Below are 18,201 nucleotides of genomic sequence, written 5' to 3'. Positions count from 1 at the left end.
GTTCAGCTGCAACTCTCAGTTCTATTTAGATAGTCTTTTTGTTTATTTTTTCAGTCTTGCTACATAGCCCAAGCTGACTTGATACCTGTGATCCTCCTGCCTCAGCCTCCCAAGTGGTGGGATTACAGGCATGTGCCACTGTGCCCAGTTGAAGTAATCTTTTATTTGATGGGCCTTTGCAAGAGGACAGAAAAATGCCTTTATGAAAGTGTTGCCTAAAAATAGATGATGACTATCTTATAACTCAAATAGCAAATGAAGTTCCTTTCCATGAGTCACAAAATCTAGGATATTTTAAATTTATGGAAAAATAATACCCCTAATAATTTTAAATCCTGGAACACTGGCAAACTTATTCTCTGAAGCCAGTACTATCACTTGGATACAAAGACCAGATAAGGACACATGTCGTGCATACACACTCACAAGAAAACTTACCAATTTCTTTGATGAACATGAAATAGAAATTCTCAACCAAATACTTGTAAACATAGGGAAAGCATTTCAAGATATAGATGTGGCAAGGACTTTCTGAAAAGGAATCCAATAAACACAATGTAATCCCAAGAACTGACAAGTGGGGTTGATGAGATTAGAAATCTGCCTAGCAAAGGAAATTGGTGGCAAGGACAATGTCCTGCAGAATGGGAAAACTCTACCAATTATATATCAGACAGGGTTTACTGCCTAGAATCTATAAAGAACTTCAGATATCAAATAGTAGAAACCCAAATCACCTAATCAATAAATACACAGTTCTCCAAGGAAGAAATAAAAATGGTCAATAGGTATTTGAAAAAATGTCCAATATCCTTAAATGCAAATTAAATCATCTTTAAGTTTTCATCTCCAATCAGAGTGGCTGTTGCCAAGAAAACAAATGACAACAAAGGCTAGAATATGGGGAAAAAGGAACACTAATTCACTACTGGTGGAATGTAAGCTGGTATAGCCACAATAGAAATTGGTATGGAAGTTTCTTAAAATAAATCTCCCACGTGAGGCACCTATGCTACTCTTGGGCATGTAGGCAAGTGTCTCTTAAGTTTATAGAAATACTTGCACATTATGTTTATTGTTGCACTAGCCACAATAGCCAAAATATCAAAGTAGCCTAGATGTCCATTGACCTATGAATGGATAAAATGTGGTACCTATGCCCAGTGGAATTTTATTTAGCTGTAAAAAAAGAGTCAAATTGCCGGGTGTGGTGGCATACACCTTTAAGCCCAGTACTTGGGAGGCAGAGGCAGAGAGATCTCTGATCTACATAGCTTGGGCTACAGGGAGACCCTGACTAAAAAGGACCCCACCTCCCAAAAGAATAAAATTATGATATTGTATATGTTTTCTCATGCTAAATTTAGATTTAAATTTATATATGTATATACATACATACTTAGGATATATTAGTGGGAGAGGGACTGTGGTGGTTTGAATGAGAATGTCCCCCATAGGCTCCAAGTATTTGGACATTTTGTCCCCATTTGGTGGCACTGTCTTAGGAGGTCTTAGAAGGTGTGACTGTGCTGGAGGAAGCACATCACTGGGGCACGGCTTAGAGTGTTCTTAAGCCTTGCTGCATCTTGAGTTGCTCTTGTTTTCTTGTGCCTGCTTGAATATGTGAGCATGCTGCTTTCTGCTCTTGCCCCAGCCACCCCCTGGCACCATGCCTTTCCATTATGATGGACTGTAATTCTCCTGGAATTGTAAGCTCAAATAAACTCTTCCTTCTATAAGTTCCCTTGGTCATGGTGTTTCTATCATAGCAATAGAAAAATGACTAATACAGGGACCATGAGTGGGGAGGAAGAGATTTTACAGGAGGGCACAGGAACAGGAGGGTAGTGGAATATGTGTGATTTGAAAGTCAAAGGAGAGATGACTTGGGATGAAGGAGACCAACATGACGGGGAGGAGGATGGAGAAGGGCAAAGGGGGTGATAAGAACGGAGTATAATAATACAAGTAATAAAATGAAAGGTCACAGTGAAACCCATTACTTTGTATTTTGACTAAAATATTAGTTAAAAGTTTATTCCCTGTAATTTAGAGGCTTATATTAGATAAAAATACAGATATTATGGGCTGGAGAGATGGCTCAGCAGTTAAGAGCACTGACTGCTCTTGCAGAGGACCCGGGTTTGATTCCCAGCACCCACATGGTGGCTACAAACCGTCCTTAACTCCAGTTCCAGGGGAATCTGAAACCTTCTTCTGACCTCTGCTGCTTTGCATGACACGGGTGCACTCACATACATGCAGGCAATATACTCATACACATAAAATAAAAATAATTAAAAAATATATAGATGTTAGATAAGGGTCTGAGATGACTAAGAGGATCCGTATAAAAGTCCCAGCACCCACATGATGGCTAACAACTGTCCATAACTCCTCAGGGGATCCGACTCCTTCTTTGACCTCTGTGGCATTGCATGACATAGATGCACTTACATATATGACTGTCATACACTCATACATGTAAAATAAAATAATAAATAATAAAAATTAAAAATAAAATATTTTCCAGATATTTGTTTTTCTTCTAAAATAGCTGCTCTCAAACTTATTAACAGATTAACTCCCTCTTAATGGTGCATAAAAGTGTTTCTATATATCAGAATTTATGAAGCATATTCCATAGACTTAAGTGTTTCATATTTACAAAAATTTTAAGAAGTCAAGTGTACTTAAGTTCATATTTAGCAGTTATTTTCATATTTTAACTTATAGATGATTAGATGCTTTAACATCTGTCTTCTGCACTAAGGAATATTGTCACATTTTTATATTTATGCATTTTACTGAGCAGTTGCTTTTAAATTTCCATGAAATGTAAGACATTAGACAAGCAAAGTTGATAGCTTAAGTCATTTCTGTACTAAAAGAAAAATTGCCAAAATAACTGTACTTGAGTCATAAAATGAGAGAAAGTACTATGATAGTTAAATGTACTGGATCTATAGACACAGAAGCAAGCTAGGGCTACGTGATCATATGGTTAAGTCTTAAGTCTTGAAATTTGAAAGCTTTTCAAGTCTTGAATCAAATTTTTATATAACATTAAACTTAAAAAAAAAAATCTGTTTTTGCTTTTTTTTTCTTTTAGTCCTGAATAGTCTGAACTGATTCTTTTCATGTCTGTATTCCAGTTAGGAATGGCTTGGTAATAATCCTCTAAATAATTCTGAATAACAGCTAATCTTAGCAGAAGGGTCAATTTAGATTGAACAAGCGAAGAACCTTCAAACAAACATAAACAAAACAGAATCAGAATATATTAATTTAAGTTTCATGACTACAAATTCACCAGAAAGGGAAGAGAAGCTCAGAAAGGGGAAAGCAGCCTCAGATATCCTCGTTAGAAGTGGGTACGTGGTGGCTAACAACCATCTGTAACTCAAAGTGGGTGCATGGTGGCTAACAACCATCCATAACTCCAGTTCCAGGGGATTGGATACCCACTCCTGACTACGTGGGCATCGCACGACATGAGTGCACTTATACACATACAGGCAATATGCTCATACACATAAAATAAAAAATAATAAAATATTAAACAAAAAAAGTAGGTGCCTCAAGTCAGAGTACATGTTCAGTTACATGTCACACTGTACCACAGTGATAAAATCATGGTCAGAATTTCACCATGAAGCACCAAACAATATTAGCACTTTGCATTCTCTCTGTTTCTCTGTTTCTGTCTCTGTCTGTCTTTGTCTCTCTCTCTGTCTTTCTCTCTCTCTCTCTCTTTGGTCTTTTTGTGACAGGGTCTCCCTGTAGTCTCAGCTGGCCTAGAGCTCGCTATGTAGACCAGGCTGGCCTTAAACTCAGAGATCCACCTGCCTCTGCCTCCCGATCCTGGGAATAAAGGCTTATGCTACCACACCTAGCTAGCACTTTGCATTCTCATGCCAACCATAACAAAGATGTCTACACACCTGCTTGTTTTAAGTGTATTAATGTATTTGTAAAGTAGCACTAAAAGCTCAAACAAAACACTAGAATCTAAATTTCCTTACCAAACAGTTCTGTTAAGTATCTCAATTATTTTTTGTTCAAGAACCTCAGAAAGCTTATAGGAAGCCACAAACTGGCTACAAGCCATAACTGACAAGCCCAGATTTCCATATCAGAAGGTTCAAGAGGAATTCCACTGAGCAAACTGACCCACAAATGACAAGGAAATAGGAAAAAAGTGAGGTGGAAGCCAGGCACCCCCTATAGCTTGTAGTTCTGGCCTGAGGCATCTAAGGCTTGACTGTGGAGGTCAGCCTGTGTCCCGGCCTGGGGACTTTTAACGGGGTACCTGGAGTGAGGAGTGGGGATTGAATGGGGCAAGCCTATCTCTCTGGGCAATGGGGACAATAACATTTTCAGTTTTTATTAGAATTTTAATTTCTCCCGTATAATCTGAATCAAGTACCCCTGGTATAACTGTTAGGCCTCTAAGGGCTGAGCTACCTCTTCCTAGAATCAGACCACAAGTGTCTGGAGGCAAGGGACCGTGCACACCAGTTTTTATTATTTGAATTTTCATTTCTGGGGTTAGTACTGTTGGGGAGGCGGAACTGAGGTCCAGTCCTGGCTTCCGGGGGTTGCTCAGCAGAGGTCTGAAACTGATTGTTGTTGCTTACGGGGATGAAATTGATTACCCTAATTGTTTGTGTAGGGGCCTGAGTCTGGCCTCTCCACCCGTTTTCCTGATGGGGAGGCAAGGTATTGCCCTGAAAATCAGTTTTGGACTTGTACTCATTTGTCCAATGCCTTCCTCGCCTGTATCTAGGGCAAAGCCCTGGAGGTCTATCAGAGCTATTATTGTTTTTTGTTTGACCAGGGGGTGATTTGTAATCCTGAGAGAAATGGCCGGGCTTTTTACATTTAAAGCATCCCCTTGTAATAGGCCGTTTTGTGTCATTTAAGAAGTCTTTCACTGTTTTACCACTAAGTGCAGCTGCCATGGCAAGATCCTGTTGATAGGAGGAGCCAATCTCAGCGCAAAGTCACAGGTATCTAAATTAGTTTTTTTTTTTTTTTATGAGGGCGATTGGTGGCCTGAGAGGCGGGATTAGCATTTTTAAACGCTAGTTGCTTTAGGATGAGCTCAATACTGCCCTGGATACTACCAAAAAGCCTAGTAGCGGGCGGTGGTTAAGCGATGAACAAAATCAGCAAAAGGCTCATCGGGGCCTTGTTTAATGGAAGTAAGAGAGACCCCTGAGTCACCCTTTGTAGGGAGTTTTTTTTAGGCCTTAATGGCTGTTGTCTGGATCTGAGCAAAAAGGCTGGGTGGATAATTCATTTGGGTGTCATTGGAATCATACTCTCCCTGGCCCATTAACATATCAAAGGTTCAGTCATCATTAATCATCTTAATGTTTTTTTTAGCAGTTTTTTGACAGGCGTCAAAATATTTTGATCTCCATAAAAGGAAATCCCCCCCATGAAGGAGAGCCTTGGCAAGGGTACCAATCTGAGGGAGTTAACCATTGTTTTGCCAGTCCCTCAAGGAGGGTAATGGTATAAGGGGCTGTGGCACCATACTGTGACACTGCAGTTTTTAACTCTTTTATGTCTGAGAGCTTGAAGGGGTTGTTTGATGGGCTCGTCATCATCTCCACCACCCTTTATAATTTTTAAAACTGGAAAGGCTTTAAGAGCAGAGGGCGCGGTAGTGGACAAACCGCATGAACTGCTGACTATCGGGGTCTCGGTTGTGGTGGTTACGGGGCCTGAGAACAGATCTTGGACAGTCAGGCTCTGGAGTTTAGCGACCAATGCGCGGCGACGGCGCTCTAACTCGCCGCGTTGATGTAAACTGTCAATTTTTGCTTTTAAGTGTTCAATGGGAGGAAAAACTGGGAAAGCCTCAAGGGCTGGCAGAGTTGATGGAATAGCATAAGGAGGGGGCAGGGGATGAGCCTCAGAGGGGGCCGTAGGCATGGCATCAGGCTGGAGCGGCGTGTCGTTAGAACCGTTTTTAGGATTTGGGTCTGACTTGTTATAATTAAGATCTGAACTTTTGGAGTGGGTCTTAAGATTGTCTAGTTGAATTCTCTTCATCGCTATCAAGGGAAATAAGGTCAACTTTTTTTGTAGGGACTTTACTAGCTTTTGGGCAGGCCCTATTTTGTAACAGATCCTTTGTTTTATAGCCACCTTGGTGGGTATTTTCTTTTTGTCTATTAATTTTTTTATTAAATTTTAATAATGTATTTTTTACTCTTTTTTATTTTTTAATGTCTATCAAGCCCTCCTGGGGAAACCAGGGACAAATTTCTTTAACAAAATCAAAAAAAATGAAACAAATCCGTAGTCTTAACCTTTACTCCCTGTGTCTTTAAAGCGTCCTTTAACTGCTTAACATAAAGTTCATGTTGACTCAATTTTTGTCCCATGATTGGACGTTTTCACTTACTTTCGGTTTCAGTGGAGGCAGGTTCCCACAGCTCCTGATGTGTCTTAAAATTTGTCTAACGCCTTTCTTTTCACGTTGTCTCCCTCACTGTTGCCTCATTATCCAAGCCCCACGTTGGGCGCCAGGTGTCCGGTCCCTCACTGTTGCCTCAGTATCCAAGCCCCACGTTGGGCGCCAGGTGTCCTGTGCGCTGATCAAGTCTCATTTAGAGAAGGGCTGCACAAAGCTTTTATAGGGAAGCAGAGGGCGGAAGAAGCTGGGCGGGTAAGTTCTGCTGTTTACCGCACATTCCACAGCCAGACCACGAGGCAGGATATTTTACAGGATGAGGAAATTTACAAGGTTGAGGAAGAAAAACATGTATTTCACAAAGTCATCTGGCTACTCTTAAAAGGAAGTCAGAGGCTGAAGCTGTAAACAGCTTGCTTTACAGATAATAGTTACTATTTCTGGGTAGGGGGCCCACGGCTCCCTACAAGCCTGGGCTGTATAATGAATTTAAGGTCAGTTTGGGCTACACAGTAAGACCATCTCATAAAGAAACAAACTCCAAAAGTTTACCAGGAAAACAAACCTTGAGTTTATATATTTCAAAATAATCATTTTTCCATTTTATAGCAAGGGACTGTAGACACGACTGAAAGGCAGAGAAAGGAATTCTGAAACAAAACTAGGTTTTGCAATGGTGGGTACTTTCATCAAGGACTGATGTGCCTCACACAAAACTCCAGGAGCATCATCAAGAGTTGTCACTAGATACTGTCCCTGCATAATTTGTCCAGTTTTGTTACTGGAAGGTTTGGGCCCAGAGCCGAGCTTTACATTCAAACACAGGCTTACATTAAGAGGAAAAGGTATTATATACCTATGTATGCATATATATGTACATGTGTGTGTATGCACACATTCTATGTATAAAAATGAATATATGTACAGTTTGGGCCAAAACTGGGGAGAGAAAATTTCAGTCTGTCTGATCTGCCTTCTTAACCATAGCAGGGTTACATATTATAGAAGAATGAAATAAAAGATAGGGCGTTAACATAAAGTTAACGTAGATACTCTGTGTGTCAGTGAGGGAGCTAGGGGCCAGTTCCCTAGGAGATGAGTCTTTTCCTGGTGTTGGGCTTGTGTGGTGGACAACTTTCATTCATAGCATGGCACTTCTGTCCGGAATCCTAATTCCTAGGGTCTTAGTTAAAGTGCTGTCATATAAAAAACTTCAGAGTTTCAGAAAAAGTGAGAAAATGTCAAAGAAAGAAAAGGGATAAATGCATGCTTTGCAAATAAGGACATACAATTAAAAATATAGGATTCTGGGTGTGGCGGTGGCGGTGTTGGCGGCGGCTGCAGCAAAGTGTTTGGTGCGATGTCTCACACCATTTTGCTGGTACAGCCTACCAAGAGGCCAGAAGGCAGAACTTATGCAGACTATGAATCTGTGAATGAATGCATGGAAGGCGTTTGTAAAATGTATGAAGAACATCTGAAGAGAATGAATCCCAACAGTCCCTCCATCACGTATGATATGTCAGTTGTTTGATTTTATCGATGATCTGGCAGATCTCAGCTGTCTTGTTTACTGAGCTGATACCCAGACATACCAGCCTTACAACAAAGACTGGATCAAAGAGAAGATCTACGTGCTCCTGCGTCAGCAGGCCCAACAGGCTGGGAAATAATTGTGCTGGAAGCATTAGGGGCTGGAGGTGGGCTTGGAACAGGTGTGTACAGCATGCTGTAGTGAAAGTTTTGTATTATAGTAATCCTGTTTCCATTTTGTTACATTCTAGCCAAGATTGAATGTGTCACAGGAAACATGGGGGGGCTTTTCAATCTCAAACCTCCATTGTTCTCTCTTTTTTTACTTACACATTTTTATGATGATTCAGATAGAAATTGTTCTTTGTCAGTTAAAGTTGGTTCTGGTCCTTGAAACTGTTCATATCTGCTTTGTTACATCAACAGTACTAACCCTTCAAGGTGGGGTGGGGGGTGGTGACTCAGTTTTGTTATGTCCTCTGGGTAAAGTCTAATGAAGAATAAATAAATGTTCTTTAGTTAAAAAAAATATAGGATTCTGTTAAAATTGGTTAAGAATTTACTTTGAGACAGTGTTTAACAACTTTATGTTTTAAGTATGAATTTATTGCTACCACATTTTAAAAGAATTCATTTGAGTAAAATCTCCTATATAAAAATAAGTATGTAAAATCTAAACAGAAAAGCTGTATTTGTTAAAGTTTATGAAAATATTGTTCATTAAATTACTTATTTCAGTTTTTTACATATGGTGAGTTCTTCTAGTATTTAAAAAATATTTGGGAGACTGGAGAGATGACTTGGCTGTAAAGAACAGTAACTACACTCTCAGAGGACCCGAGTTTGGTTCCCAGCACATACATTAGGTAACTCACAACCACGTGTAACTCCAGCTCAATGGAATCTGACACCCTCTTCTGGCCTCCATGGGCACCTGCACTCATGTGCATATACCCACACTCATACACATATGCATACATATACATTAAAAAAACTTTAAAATATATGTTTAATGACTTTTTTATCTTCAGCTCTGAGATAAATTATATTATTTAGAAAATACTCCTGACATTTGAAGGATGCCTGATATATTTGTTGTATGATTTTCTATTTATTGCACAAAGGAATTTCTGTGCTACTGGGAAGACTGAACAATGTCTTTAATTATTCATAAGCTTCCCTTCCATAATAGAAGTTAACATTGATGAAAAATGACGTGGTTTTCACATTAGCATTTTTTTTTAATTTCAGAAGTTATATATCTATAACCATTATCCAATACTCAGGCTAAATGATTAATTATACTGTTATTATAAGAATAAAATCATAAATAACTTTCAGAAAGAAGATATTTCCTTTCCTCTTATTTCTGTATACCTAGAAAAATATGGTGCTGAGAAAATACTCTAATGAAAATGAAATCTTTTTTGCAAACATTATTTGTATTATGATAAATATCATCAAAGATTTAAGGCCTAGAGAATTATGAGAGTTGTTGTCTCAAAATCAGATATAAGTAAACCTGTAAACTAAAAGATGTTTTTTAGACTCACTTGATTGTATATCAAATAAGGTAATAATGCAAAAATTAATGCAGAAAGCAGAGAGCTTTCCAGATGCCTACTGTCTAGTGTTTAGATTTCTATTAGCTTGAATCCTTTCCTCCTGTCCATATCAACACTGGGCATCCTTCTATGTATGAAGCATCTGCCTCGTACATACACTGAGCTGGTCAGTTATGGACTGCTCAGAAAATGAGCTCAGTAAGTGAACTTGTATGTCCATATCTTTCTGATATTTCTATTTCCTGGGGTGATAACTTAAGTTACTATCAGAAGCTCTGCTCTGTGATAATTCTTTTAAGTATTTGAAGATTGAGAAATTATGCCTAATCCCTTCAGTCAAACATTAGGAACTTAGTACACTGGCCCACCATATTATGTGTTAAGCCATAGGAGTTTGTCAATGTTCAAGTCGTTTTTAAGAAAAATATTTTATGTATTATTTTTTATTTTATGTGTATGGGTGTTTTGCCTGCATGTATGTAAGTACACCATGTGTCTGCATTGCCTGCAGAGGCCAGAGGAGGGTGTTGGATATTCTGGAACTGGAGGTTGTTAGCCACTATGTGGGTGCTGGGACTTGAACACAGGTTCTCTGGAAGAACAGCAAGTATTCCTAACTGCTGAACCATCTCTGCAGCCCAAGTAGTTTTGATTTAAGATAATAATGCTTTTGTGTGACTTAGACTAAGATTTCATCTCTGAGTCCTCTTCTAACAGTGGACCATGTGCCAAAATAGACAGGACCAAAGTTGGGTTATAACAGATGAGTTGAAAGAAGATGTGCCTCTTAGTGATTTTATTGGGCTATAGGTTGGTAAGCTACCACAGTAATAGTTGTTATGAATATACTCTGTTTCATGATACAGTCTTGTTGAATCCTGGTCTTCTGTTTTGGCTGCCTGTTGGCTAAACTGTAAACCTCATCCCAGTCCAGACAAGCTCTTTCATAGCCGCCCCCCCCCCCCCCCCCGATTTGAGGACGGGAAGGGATCTTGGTCTCATACAGATTTTTAATCAGAAGCTGGTAGCTGGAAGGAGAGGACTGAGCAGAATGCATTCTGCAGCAGGTCACATCTGTCAGAGGTATCCACACTGGTCCATGGCAGCTGGCTGCAGTGCCTGTCTTTTGTATGTTGTTCATAGCTTTGGTGGGGCCAATTGTGTCACCCAGTGGTCAGGGGATGAGAGGTATCTTCACTTTATTGAGCTCCACAGAAGTTGGGGCATATTCTTGGGCTCACAGTTTTGAAGCAGACTCTCTGGTCTTCTAGAGCTCTTATGTGAATATCTTTCCTGTCTACTACTTGGCCAAAGTTGCAGCCACTGTTTTCTGAGCATTTTAGTGGTCTGTTGCATACTCTTTAGTACTGTTGAAAAAAGAAGAAAAGCCATTTGATGGTAGTGACAAGCAATAGTGTTTTTGGACATCCCCTAAACTTATATTCCATGATCAAAATGTCACAGTCAGCATATATTGGCATTTAGTAAGCATTTAAAAAGAGAATACCACAATAAGATTTTCAACATATAGCAGGATAACATTTTGAGAGCGTGACTTAGTGTTTCTCCTTATGTTTCCTGTGTTGCTTCTTTTGTGTCCTCTCTCCCAGGCAGTGATCCTCATGAGAAAACAATAGGAAAGCAGAGAAATACTTTGGGGTTCTGACAGCTTATCATGATGATCAGGCTTTTTTTTTTTTTTTTTCTGCACCTGATGTTAGAGAAAATGTAGATTTAGTCAGAGGCCAAGCAAAATTGTGAGTTCTTCGCTGCCATCTTGTGAATGAAACAGCAGAAAACCAGAAGCCTTTGAGTGACCTGTGCTTTGTGGAGATGTGTCCTGAGATAACAAAGCCAGAATTCCCTGCACTGCCAGCAAAGACAGAAAGAGAGAATGATGTAATATCTTGTTCCAGGCAGCCCCATAATGTTCTGCCCCTCCACCTTAATCTATGACACTTTGCTCTGTCTTTGTGTTGAAGAATAGCAAGGAGGTAGTGAAGGGCTTTAGATAGCCCCATTGCTGCCTGCCCTGCTCTGCCAGGAGGGAAAGTTACAGAAATCCCTTGTGTATGAGAACATGGGAGGACCTACATGCAGAAATCAGGCTTGGTACACGACTCAGGAGATGCCACACGGTGACCCAGTTGCTTTCTTCCCAAACTCCTACCCAACACATTACAACAGTCTACGAATTGCTTTCTCCACAAAAATAACAGTCCAGGGAAGAGTACGACTCTTGGAATTGCCTGAAATTTCAAAATGTTTACTCTAATTAAAATATAGATAAGTAAAGGTGATTTTTCTCACATATAAATTTACCTTGCTGAGTCTTCTACCCCCAATTTCTCCATTATACTTAGAATAAAATCCAAAAACTGTAGGCCCCAGTTAGAATTATGTCTTTAGTGAATGCATTTGTGTATTTTTTTAAATACAAAGGTAATGTTCAGGTATTTCAGTTTGAAACCCTGCTATTCTCTCTGTATCCACATTCTTTTATTATTTTCATGTGGACTGTCTTTACAGCAAAATCCTTTACCTTCTTAAGAAGGGAATGCTATCTCTACATTTGTGTATCTATTTTAAGTTTCATTTATTAGGGAGGGTCCTTTACTTCATCTTGTTCAGAAGTTTCAGAGATGAAAGGTAATATACCAGCTAAAGCTTTCATAAGGGAACCACTGGGATGTTCTGTGAAAAGCAACATAATGCCAGAAAAGTTATTTTATTTATTAGATAATCTTTCCAAGTGAGTGTTTTTATGTACTTTATTGCACGCTTGAAATCACTGGATTTAACTGTCATAATGTTTTGTTAATAGCACGTATATTTCTTTCTCTGCCTCTTAAAAAAATACCAAATAGGTATGATCTTCATTATAACATAATCTGTTATCTTTTGAACTGGCCTCCTTATAATTAAAGATGTGTTACAACAGCATTTTTGTGGTTTTTTGGTTTTTTTTAGAGATGGCAAAAAAAACATTTCAAGAAAAAGGCATCTTGGCAGGAGACAGCAGAGGATTTAAGCCTCACTTGACCTTTATGAAATTGTCAAAAGCGCCAGCGCTCCGGAAGATTGTGAGTGTGCATTTGTATCCTTGGTCTCCTTTTACTGGGGCACACGGGCCTTCAGCGTGGTCGGGGGCATGAATAACTTTTTGTGCTCTTTAGCGCCCTACCATTCCTGTTACCGGGATTCTGGGAACAAGTCTAAGGATGCTGAAGGTCTTAGCATTCCCCTGGAGGCTATTAGAGTTGGTCTCTGTGGCTGTTAGGTACACACCCTGCCATCCCTGATTGCTACTGCTTCTATTGCAACGTGTTCATCTTGGGAGGAGCCTCTAGGCAGCGCGAGTTCAATTGTGCTGCTTTCTTGCTGAGGGTTTTGGCGTCCTTCAGCTGGCATGGCTTCCTGTGCTGTCTGCATTCACGTGGCTGCTCACTGACACTGGCCTATTGAAGCCCAAGCTCTGCTTTCTTGCTGAGGGTTTTGGCGTCCTTCAGCTGGCATGGCTTCCTGTGTGTCTGCATTCACGTGGCTGCTCACTGACACTGGCCTATTGAAGCCCAAGCCTGGGGAAGCTTTTGTACTCTACCTTTCGTAGGTCTTTTAAAGATTCCAAGAGACAACTTGACCTTTCAGCAGTTGCCTCTACTGAGGGCTTGGAGTAGGAGTACTGTGTACCCGACCCGAAGGTATCCGTGGAACCCTCCCTACCTGAGGTTCTTAAAATGTGTTTCTCTCCAAGGATGAGCAGCAGTGACAACCAAATGACGTTAGCTCTTGGGGATTTTCTGCCTTAAGGCCACTCCCACTTACAGAGGTTGGAGCAGCTTTTGGTTTTCTTCTAGATTCATGAGCATTTCTCCTGGAGTCCTAAGGGCACCGTTCCTTGATTTTTCCCAATGCAGCCCAGGGGCTTTTTATGCAAATTAAAAGCCTCTTATATCAGAATTTCTGAGCTGGGCATGCAGATTAGTATGCACTCCCTGCTTTCCATTCCCCTCTACTGCAGTTAAGACTCCTTTACAGCTCTATAAATGAAGGTCATGCTTATTAATAAGCAGAACTTTTAAAATAAATTTAGCATGTTCTATTCTCAGAAAGTCTTTTTTATTCTTTAAAACATGGGTTTGGGTGATTCACCATCCTGTACTGATGAGCTTTCAGCAAACTATTGTTAATGCACTTAAAAAAGATAACTTGCATGCGATTTTTTTGATAACTGTGCTACAAAATCACTAATCTCTATATGGTATGATTCCAGAGTATGTTAGGTAGAATGATTTTTATAAGTGTTTGATTTTAAAGTCTGGAATAACAACTTGCAAAGCTTGTAGACTGACAGTTCACTTCTTCAATCATTATCTTTCTTGTTTTGCTGTCAATGGATTGTCTTCTTCCAAGTGGTTTCACACTTAATCACAGAGTGACAAATCATTGGTGAAGGTAATACCCCCATTTCAAAATGTTGCTTTGTTTTTACAGTATTAATTTTTAAGATAAGAGCGCTCAGTGACATTTACCAAAGGAATGTCTTAAATGCTTTAGGATCTATATTTCAACATCTCAGACTGTATTTATGTGATTTCTTGGCAGTTTCACAGAATTAACTCCCTTACCCTACAGAAAAGGAATGTGAGACTTAGGAAGTTTAACTGCTGTAAATGAGGCCATACTCTTATCTCTGCATCTGAGAATCCATTTGTCTCATTCTCAGCCTCATGTTCTTCCCTCCCACTGGCCAATGCCAGTTCACCCAAATTCATTTATATGGATGTAGAGCGTCTCATTACGAATCATAATCTGTTGCATGCCAGGGACTGGTTGCTTAGACCTAGAGTGGTGCTTAAATAGACAATTTCAGTTTGAATAATGTATGAAATAATTAAATTATATTCTATTTAGATTAGAAGCCTTAATCTATAAAGAACAAATGCTAGTCCCTCCCTTCCCCATGGGGGAGTCATTCTAAGGTCTCTCAGTGGATGCCTCAAATCACAGATAGTATGATGGCTACATATGCTGGTTTTCCTACATGTATGTACACTTTTTCACTTAAAGAAGCACTTTACTATTTCTTTTCAGCATATTCAAATGCCAGCATCAGTATTCTGTACTTTGGGGTCATTATTAAGTTAAAGTAAGAGTTACTTGAATATGAGCACTGTGATACCAAGACAGTTGATCTGATAAGTGAGATGGTTGCTAAGTGGCTGATGGGAGGATCCTGTATACAGTGTGGATATATTGCCAAAAAGAATGATTTGGGTGGGGAAGGATAGCACAAGATTTCATCATCTACTCAGAACAGTGCACAGTTTAAAACCTGTGCATTATCTATTTCTGGAATTACTCCACTGGATTCCAGCTCCAGCTCTCTTATTTTTTATTTTGAGATAGGATATGGCCTTGAACTCATGATCTCCTCCTTTAGTTTCCCAAGTAGCTGAGACTATAGGTCTGCACCACCAGGCCAACTATTTCTGGAATTTTCTATGCAATATTTTGAAACTGTGGTTGACCATAGATAACTGAAAACTCATAAAAGATGGGTACCTGGTTGCCTCTATGGTACCCATCCACACTGTGGGTGGATCTTCCCACCTGAAGTGACCCACGTGCTGATTTCCTCTGGAAACACCCCTATTAGATACACTGAAAAATAATGAAATAATCCATCACCATCTTTCTAGGCATGCTTTAATCAAGTTGAACCTGAAATTAACTTTCTAGGCCAAATCATTAATTTTTAGTGTTAAGTTGATAGTAAAGTAAAAGAGGGAGAGAAATAAAATAATAGTTTCTTTTCCCTACTTAAATGTTGAATAAGAATTACAAGTATTTTATCTTTTATATTACAGTTAAAATAACTTTTAAAATAAAACAGAATCTGCTGTTCTTCCAGAGGCCCTGGTTCGGTTCCCAGCACCCACATAGTAGCTGACAACCATCCTTAACTCTAGTTCCAGAGGAACCAACTTCCTCATCTGGCCTCCATAGGCATTGCATGCATGTGATACACTTACATACATGTAGGCAAAACACTCATACACATAAAATAAATATATAAAAAAGTTCTTTATGTGTATAGATGGTCACTGAAACATTAGCAATGCTAGAGAAAAATTAGAAATAACTTCTACAGTAGAGGAGTGTTTACTTTTAAGTCAACTGTGGTAAAGCATATCAATGGTTTAAGAATTTATTAAAATATATAATTATAAGGACTTTGTAATATGCTAAAAAGTAAATGAAATGTAGGATATATGCTATAATTAAAGTTCTATAAAAGTAATTTGGGAGGATGCTTTGCATAATGCCTTAATATGTGTTTCAGCGTATTTCAGAAGTAAAAAATGGGTTTCCCAATATGTTCTTTTAGCTCGTGTTTTTTCTGATAGACTAGTGAATGGAGCTTACCTTAACATCCCTTAGAATTCCCCATGGCATGCCAAGAATTCCTGTCTTGGTTGTTGGGTTTTTCTGGATTCTGAGGAAGGATGGGCTTGGTGAGCTGAGTTTAGTAAGAGATGATGTGATGATGAACCTGTGATGATGAACAGGTTAGAGGTCCATGGTAAGCGCTGGCTTCAGAGAACCTGCAGCTATTCATCACCCTAGAGGATGCTCCTTTAGTGTCTGTGAGAAACCAATGAAGCATTATCATTTTTAAAAATTATTTTTATTACCTTTATTTTGTGTGTGTATGTATGTGTGTGGGTGGGCACATGTCATGGCACACATGTGGAGGTCAGAGGACAACTTATGGGAGCCCCTTCTCTCCTTCCACCCTGTGGATTCCTGACTCAAGCCATTAGGATTGATAGCAAGTGGCCTTTTTATCTTCGGACCCATCTTGCTGGCCTATATCCTGTACATTTTAATTTGACCTGCTAGAAAGACATCTAGAAATAATTTTGGGTATGGTACTGAAGCTTCCCATGATACTGGTGGCACTCTTGTTGGGATATGATAATTGTTGCTTTAAAAAGTGGTGTGCTAGGCAGAGAAGTGCTGTGGACTAGCAGAGGCAAATTCTAGGACAGGAGAGACACTTCACCCATTATTGCCTGTAGGCAATGTAATTTGGTGGTTGTTCCTCAACAGTGTTTTTTTTTTTTCCTTTCATTTAGTCATTGCCAATTTTTAATGATCCAGAAAGCTATTATGCTAAATTTAAAAAAATAGAAAATTGGAGCCACAATCATTAAAAATCTCTATGATTGATTTATTTTTATTTTATGTGTATATATGTTGCCTACAAGTGCACCCATGTGTGCCATGCCCATAGAGGCCAGAAAGGAGCATCAGATCCTCTAGAACTCCACAGCTGCTATGTGGACACTGGGAACTGAACATGGGTCATCTGAAAGAGCAGCCAGTGCTTTTAACCACTGAGCTAACTCCCCAGCCCTGAGCTATAATGATTTTGTTTAGGAAGGTGAAATAGCTCATTAACATCAAAGACTTGGACAGAGGCTGGTGATGGCCGCAAGTGGTCCTAAAGATCCACTGTGAAGATTCTCAGTGATGGTCAGTGTGGGGTGCAGAAGTCCTTAAGCCTTTGAATCCTGTCTTCTGGGAGGACACAAGTTTGCAGGTAACAAAGTAACCCAGAAGACCAATGGTAGTTAGAAGTTCTATATATTATGATCAGAAGTTTGAAAATAAACTCCCTCTTGAATTTCCTGAAATGGAGATTCCTCTACCATCAAGAGAACTGAGATGAGGCTAAGGACAGTTTGGGGGAAAAAAAGAAGGCTTTTCTTGGAGATTACATGCTTTTTTAGCACTAGGAGAAATTTAGCCAACATGCATGTGAGTTTAGCATATTCTTAGTTTTAGGATATTGTAGTGTGTATGCTGCACAAGATAATATCCAAAGGAATGGAAATTTTAGAACTATTCTGATGAGTACTGGGATTTGTAACTTTCAAAAAAATCAAATGAATGCAGCCTCAGACAATGTTTCTAAATTACTACACCTGTGAAATGGTAACAAAATTCAAGTTATTTGTGAATTCCCTGTCATCGTTCGCATGGTTGATCAGTGTCTTGTATACCTCTTTGCTTTTCATAGTGAATACTTTTAGACTTATTTTTCTCCTCAAATAACCTTATGTTTCTATGATTTAAATGGCAAAACTTGCTGGGTTAGAAGTATATGCTGACACTTGGGGGCAGAAGAAGACCAGTTTCAATCAAATAGGCATCTCACTGCACATCTGGACTCCTCAAGAAATAAATGTGATCTTCTACTGGCTGGATCCATTGTTTTTAAATGTAGATTTCTTCTGAGTTTTTTTACATTCCCTGATCTATGACTTTTCTAATTTACCAATATAGCACTTAAACTAACGATGATTTGGTTTATTTAACTGGCACTGAAACTGGCATTTAAAAGCTTTCACTCCTCCCTCGGGCCCATGAGGTAGCTAGAAGCAGGATGAAGGCCTGACGTCTCTGCCTTCATTTTGTATCTGTCTGTTTCCTTTACTTTGGCTAAAAGCACAGAGATAAGCTATTCTTCTTAGTATTTTCTCTAAGTTACCTTGGAATTCAGAACAGCAGAGCTTCACAGGACTTAAGGGCAAAGGCACTTATCCTAAATGGCCAGGCCCTCACCCTGGGACAGTAGAAGTAAGCATTTCATGATAACCACCT

General features: G+C 39.3%; 1 protein-coding gene and 1 pseudogene across 14 annotated transcripts in view; both read left to right on the top strand.

Annotated features, from left to right (window-relative positions):
• Positions 1 to 18,201, top strand: part of Akap7 (A-kinase anchoring protein 7) — a 154,138-nt gene that overhangs the window by 51,862 nt on the left and 84,075 nt on the right. For all 14 annotated transcript variants that reach the window (XR_003847621.1, XR_003847620.1, XR_003847622.1 and 11 more), the window contains exon 6: positions 12,499 to 12,611. Coding sequence is in view for 11 of the 14 variants with exons in the window: in XM_029558141.1 (XP_029414001.1) it covers positions 12,499 to 12,611 (113 nt within the window). In the remaining 3 variants the exon portion in view is untranslated. The remainder of the gene's footprint in view (positions 1 to 12,498; positions 12,612 to 18,201) is intronic.
• On the top strand, positions 7,750 to 8,242 carry LOC103724938 (annotated as a pseudogene).

The sequence above is a fragment of the Nannospalax galili genome, unplaced genomic scaffold, assembly GCF_000622305.1.
Source record: "Nannospalax galili isolate Female #2095 unplaced genomic scaffold, S.galili_v1.0 scaffold186, whole genome shotgun sequence".
Taxonomy (NCBI): domain Eukaryota; kingdom Metazoa; phylum Chordata; class Mammalia; order Rodentia; family Spalacidae; genus Nannospalax; species Nannospalax galili.
The sequence above is the reverse complement of the archived record's forward strand: the minus strand, read 5'-3'. Positions and strand labels throughout refer to the sequence as shown.